The sequence below is a fragment of the Ascaphus truei genome, chromosome 5 (assembly GCF_040206685.1).
Source record: "Ascaphus truei isolate aAscTru1 chromosome 5, aAscTru1.hap1, whole genome shotgun sequence".
In the NCBI taxonomy this organism is placed as follows: Eukaryota; Metazoa; Chordata; class Amphibia; order Anura; family Ascaphidae; genus Ascaphus; species Ascaphus truei.
Genome location: NC_134487.1, coordinates 39379233 through 39385363, shown reverse-complemented (window position 1 = coordinate 39385363; position 6131 = coordinate 39379233). Strand labels below are relative to the sequence as shown.

The following is a 6131-nucleotide window of genomic DNA, read 5'->3' as shown; positions in this document are numbered from 1 at the left end:
CATTCTGTGTCAAAGCTTTCTGGAAGCAAAACTCACAGGGAAAAAATACATAACACTAGTATTATGAGACTACAATTATCCTTTTGCAAACAGTGGAGTTATTTTCTTTTAAATCCCTTTTATTCAGCATATGCCGAGAACATGGTGAGAAAGTGAATTAAAAAAAAAAAATCATTAAAATTGCAAAAAATGACCATGTCCCTGAATGCAAAGTAAAGGACGGGACACCATGAAGGCCTTTATTTTATTTTGCACACATGCTTTCAATTTCTATAATACAGAAACCAAGAAGCAGCAACTCGCACGTTTCGCGAGAATCGAAACTGACAGCGGCAGCCTCAGCAGCAGGGAGAGGCACAGACTGACGTGGGGACCAATCACGCGCCACCTGCTAACAGAGCCGACCAATCAGGAGCCGTGGGCCGCCTCTCCCCATTTTTACGTCACAGATATCAACCATGCAAAAAAAAAAGTGCTCTGACAATCGCTAGTTCTGAAGGGTCTTTGGGTGGCTCGCGGATCCCCTCCCCGTGACGTCACCACACGCCCCCCTCCCATCTCCTGAGCAAAAGATATAGAGGCGACGGAGCGCCGCGCGGGTCAGTACTACTGTGCATCGAGTGCCCGCGGCCGGCTGTGACAGTTATAACGAGGGGCGAAGATGGAATGCGGGGAAGCAGAGTTCAACATCCTCCTAGCAACCGATTCTTACAAGGTGAGGCCAGGGAGAGGGGAGGGCACTCTCCGGTACCGGGCTAAGCGGATGCCACACTCCCAGGGGCCTCTTACCCAGGCTGGGAACACAGGGGTGGCGGGGAGGTGTAGGTAAGAGGCCGGGGGAATATAACCTCGAGGGAGGGGTTGGGGGGGGGGTATCACCTCCTCTCTCTCTTCCTCCTCTCTCTCTTCCTCTTCACATCACTGCTCTCTCTCGCTCCTTGCTCGCTCTCTCTCATTGCTCTCTCATTGCTCTCTCATTGCTCTCTCTCTCTCGCTCTCCTTGCTCTCTCTCTCTCTCTCTCTCTCTCTCTCTCTCTCTCCTCTCTCTCTCTCCTCTCTCTCTCTCTCCTTGCTCTCTCTCTCTCTCTCTCCTTGCTCTCTCTCTCTCTCTCTCTCCTTGCTCTCTCTCTCTCTCTCTCCTTGCTCTCTCTCTCTCTCTCCTTGCTCTCTCTCTCTCTCTCTCTCCTTGCTCTCTCTCTCTCTCTCTCTCTCTCTCTCTCCTTGCTCTCTCTCTCGCTCCTCTCTCTCTCTCGCTCGCTCGCTCGCTCGCTCGCTCGCTCGCTCTCTCTCTCTCTCTCTCTCTCTCTCTCTCTCTCGTCCTTGCTCGCTCTCTCTCTCCTTGCTCTCTCCTCTCTCTCTCTCTCTCTCCTTGCTCTCTCTCTCTCTCTCTCTCTCTCTCTCTCTCTCTCTCTCTCTCTCTCTCTCTCTCTCTCCTTGCTCGCTCTCCTTGTGCTCGCTCTCTCTCATTGCTCTCTCATTGCTCTCTCATTGCTCTCTCATTGCTCTCTCTCTCTCTCTCTCTCTCCTTGCGCTCTCTCTCTCTCTCTCTCTCCTTGCGCTCTCTCTCTCTCTCTCTCTCTCTCTCTCTCTCTCCTTGCTCCTCTCTCTCTCGCTCTCTCTCTCACTCTCTCTCTCTCTCCTTGCTCGCTCTCTCTCTCCTTGCTCTCTCTCGTGTCAGAGAGGGGGGTGGAGGGCAACCGGTGTGAAGGTCAGCGGCAGTGAGAGAGGCCCCAGGGGAAGTGGAGAGACAGGGTCCTCCTAACCTTACCCCATAGTATACGAGGGAAGGTTATGTACGCTACGTTATACCTGCTGGGGATGACCTATTTTGAGATCCTGCAGGGCGGTACCGCGGCAGAGCATCAGGGCTGGGATGCTGTTTTTTTTTTTAAAGCCATACGGTTGTTTTAGTATTTCTTACAACTTTCTCTGAAATTCTTTTAGTTTGTAATGCAATGAGGAGTTCGGTTACCGATAGGTAAGTGTGGTGCTGTAGGTGGGTTATACTTTGTCCTCTAGGTGTCCCTGTTGGTTTGGGTGAAAAGTGGGCTGCATCTTGTGAACTCTATTAATGTCACCTCCCAATTACCCACTTGCATGCTAGAGGGAGCAACAGTGCAGTCCTCTGTCCATGAATGGCTATCTAGAAGTTGGGTGGTCATTAGAAACAGATCATATCCCCTTGTAGTCACTCACATACTGGTGACAGTCACTTCATGTCCCATTGTAGTAAATCTAGAATTACTGTAGGCTGACCTAATATTACATAATCTCTTCCACCTCCTCCCCTCAATTGCATTTTGGAATTTGGGCTGCCTCCAGGCTTCATTATATTGCCCACTGGTTGTGCACTAGTTTTCTAGATCAGCTGGCACCCCATATTACTTTGCTAGTCTCCAATTTACCACCTGCTACTATACTATAATGCATCCTTGTGTCAATAAGTATTTGGGTAAAAGACATGCAACATTGTGAGCTTTTAGGAATTTATAGTAATGGTGGCTCTGGTACGGGTTAAGATCTGAGTGAGGCTAGCGTTAGGACAAGGGTTACCCCCTCCCCCCCCCCCATATATTCTGCCGCATGGGGGAAAGGGCAAGAACACACAATACATACAATTTAAACATGGTGGAACTAAGAAGCTTGCAATCCAAGAGGAATGGGGAAAGTGATGATGCAAGGATAAATTGGTGTATTCGAGCCACACCGCATGGAATTAATTCTAAAATTGTCAGTAGGGTGCTGGGTAGGCCTCTTGCAATAGGTGGGTTTGATAGAACTTTTGAAAGTAGGAAGGGTGGGGGAAGAGTGGTACTTAATAACGAAATCCACAGTTGGGGTGCGGCCCTTGAGAAATATTGGAGGTGAAAAGGATAGGCATTATTGAGGAAGGAGACGTAGGTCATGAGCTGTATGTACATCGGGATTAGATTGGAAATGTAGAGAGGCGCTGTGTCATAGAGGGATTTTACTGTAGGTGAGAAGTCAAACCTTGAATTTGATTCTGCAGGGTATTGGTAGCCAGTGTAGGAATTTGCACAGTGATGTAGAACAGTAATTGATGCACATGAGCCTGGCAGCAACATTTAGGCTAGATTTGAGGATGGACAGTCGAAAGAGGGAGAGACTGAATTGGGAGCAGGTTACAGTAGTGCAGATGGGAATATTTAAAATGCATGAACTAGAATTTTGGTGGATTGTGTGGAGTTTGAAGCAGCAGGAATTGGTGAGTTACTTTGTGTGGTATAAAGGCGAGGGAGGAGTTAAGTATGACATCTGTCCTTTGTTATCGGGAGGATAGTGGTGTTATCTGTGATCAGTGAGAAAACTGGCATAGCGTTAAAATTGGACGGAAGAAAAAATAATTCTGCTTTAGACATGCTGAGTTTGCGTTAGTCGTGAAATATCCAGGAGGAAATGGCTGAAACACAAGTCTTTTAAACCGTTCAGAAGAAGACTGAGCATTTTGGGTGTCATCAGCGGAGAGTTGGTAGTAAAAGCAGCCAAACAACTATTATATGAAACAGCCTTTGGGGACACCAACATTAAGTGGGAGGGTAGAAGAGATGCTTTTAGAAAATGTTCAAGAAACGTGTTGGGTCCAGTGTCCATGACTTATTGGGTCCAGTGTTTGAGACACTGTTGCCAAGTCCACTAAACATACATTCTGAATAGACTCCTACATGTAATTTCACATCTGATAAAACAAAGTACAATATTGCAATATCATGTGAAAATAGGAGTAATTTAAGAAACCAGTACAGAAGTTCGGAGCTTTAGTACGCAATCACTTTTCTTGGCTCCTGAACAAGCTTGGTGGTGTGCCAAGCAGTTCAGGAGTTGGATCACTTTTTTTGATAGCCCCTATTCAATATGCTGTGAAACCTTTTTCTGGTGCTGGAGAATAGATGGTACTACAATTTTCTCCAGCACATAGAAGATGGCTTCACGGCAAATTGAATTGGGCTCCTTGTCGTTTAGGGTAGTAGAACTTAATTTTGATGGACCCCAATTGCCTTATGGTATCTACAGTTACTGTTATTAAACTAGCTTTATACTTCTTTAGAAACCTACACCATGAAAAATCCCATACTTTTAAAATCATTAGCATTGGTAACATTTGATGACCAAAGCCAACAGCACTTTTTTTTACGTCCGTTAAGAAGGCTCTGGGTTTAAATTGGGTTCTACAGAAACAGACTTGAGTATTATTCCTTTTCTGTTAAGTTTTCAACCTTTTTTTTTTTTTAATTTTTTATTTTATATACAACTAATTTCCAACAACGGATTTCCCATTTGTAACACTTCTCCATAACGAAGATTGAGAGCTGTGATTTTTGCAGAACTAAAACTTCATATAATTGTTCTTAGGGTTTTTTTTTTTTTAAAGAGCTAGAGCTCAACCCAAAACTATTGAATATTTATGTGCTTGGAAATATACATTCGATATATGATAGGCTGACGGTTACACAAACCATTGCTATTAATTCTATTGCAATTGGAGGGAGTGGTCTGTGGTAAAATGCACATGTGATTGCTTAAAGTAGGGATTATTGTGCTTTCTCAGTAGTTTCTGCACCTTACACTTGTGGCCATGCATGTACATTGTTCTTTTCGACGCCTATATTTCTCAACCTAGAACACGAATATTTTAAGTGAAGACAAATGCTTGATTTTATGATTTCAGTCACACTTGATAAATGTTTGCAGAGTTTGTGCTAATACAAAGTTAATTCACGGACAGATCACCTTAAATAAGCTCTGTAAAGAAAGCGCAAAAGTTTTTTTTTTAACAGTTTAACTGCCGGCGAGCCTGCGACTACATCCCCTGCAATGCCCTGTAGGGACAGTCTGGCCGTGAATAGGTTGACTACACTGGTATGTAGGGCCTACTGTAATGCATACCCCGCATTAACGTACGCAATGGGTCCGGAGCATGTATGTAAAGTGAAAATGTACTTAAAGTGAAGCACTACCCTTTTTCACTTATCGATGCATGTACTGCTACTGCAATTGTCATATACGTACATAACTGATGTAAATAACGCATTTGTAACAGGCTCTATAGTCTCCCCGCTTGCGCACAGCTAGGAGCCGGTATTGCTGTTCAGGACGTGCTGACAGGTGCATGCGTGAGCTGCCGTTTGCCTATTGGGCGATATGTCCTTACTCGCGAGTGTACTGAAAGTGAGTGTCCTTAAACGGGGTATGCCTGTTCTGTAGTATTAACGAGGTAAATGCTCCTTGTATTTTTTTGTAATGTATTATCTTTATTTATATAGTGCCTGTTCATGTACATAGCTCTTTACAGCAGTAATATACATGACCTAATAAGAATAAGCGAATCAGACATTAAAAGTAAATATGAAGAAAGGAATCCCTGCCCCGAAGAGCTTGCAATCCACGTGGTAAGTAGGGAGAACTTGCAGAGATCATAGGAAGGTGTTATGGTAAGTGCATGAGCTGTATAGTATCAGCCAAGGGAGCTATCCAAATACTTCATTAGAGGTGTGTTTTAATATGGGCCTTTAAAGGTGGAGCGAGGGTGCTAGTCAGATATTGAGGGGATGGGCATTCCAGAAGTGTGGCAGTAAGTGAGAGTTTTTTAGGCAGGGTAGGTCCTGAAACCTATTCGTAGCAAAAACTGTTAACTATTATGGGCCCCTGGGATCAGAGTTGTACTAAGCTGCGGCAACCAAAGGGAGTGTTTATCAGGATGTGAGAAATTTGAGCGCAAATGGATATTAAACATGGCTGAATACAGGCTAATAAACACACAAAATCCCAGTAAGTTCAAGAACCCCAAAACCCACCACATTGTGCGGGCCTCTCTGTGCGGGCCTCTCAACGTGACCGAATGTACAGGCAGTCCTCGGTTATCCGACACAATGCGTTACTCAAAATGGCGTTGGATAGCGAAACGTCTTAAAGCGAAACACGTTTTCCCATAGGAACACTGTTTAAATGAAAGGTTCCGTTCCTGAAGGCATTTTTAACACTAAAATACACCAAATATTTTATGCAGGTAATAAGATATGCAGCACACACATAAATTATATAGTATATATACTGTTATATATATATATATATATATATATATATATATATATATACACAAATATTTATATATA

At 44.1% G+C, this 6131-nt stretch overlaps 1 protein-coding gene across 3 annotated transcripts in view; it reads left to right on the top strand.

The window, feature by feature from the left end:
• The first annotated feature begins 467 nt into the window (after window positions 1-467).
• NAMPT (nicotinamide phosphoribosyltransferase) overlaps window positions 468-6131 on the top strand; it is a 44784-nt gene continuing 39120 nt past the window's right edge. Inside the window, exon 1 of one of the 3 annotated variants that reach the window (XM_075599697.1) lies at window positions 468-715. In XM_075599697.1, coding sequence (XP_075455812.1) covers window positions 662-715 — 54 coding nt within the window. In that variant the 5' untranslated portion in view covers window positions 468-661. The other 2 variants (XM_075599698.1, XM_075599699.1) reach the window with 2 other exon arrangements.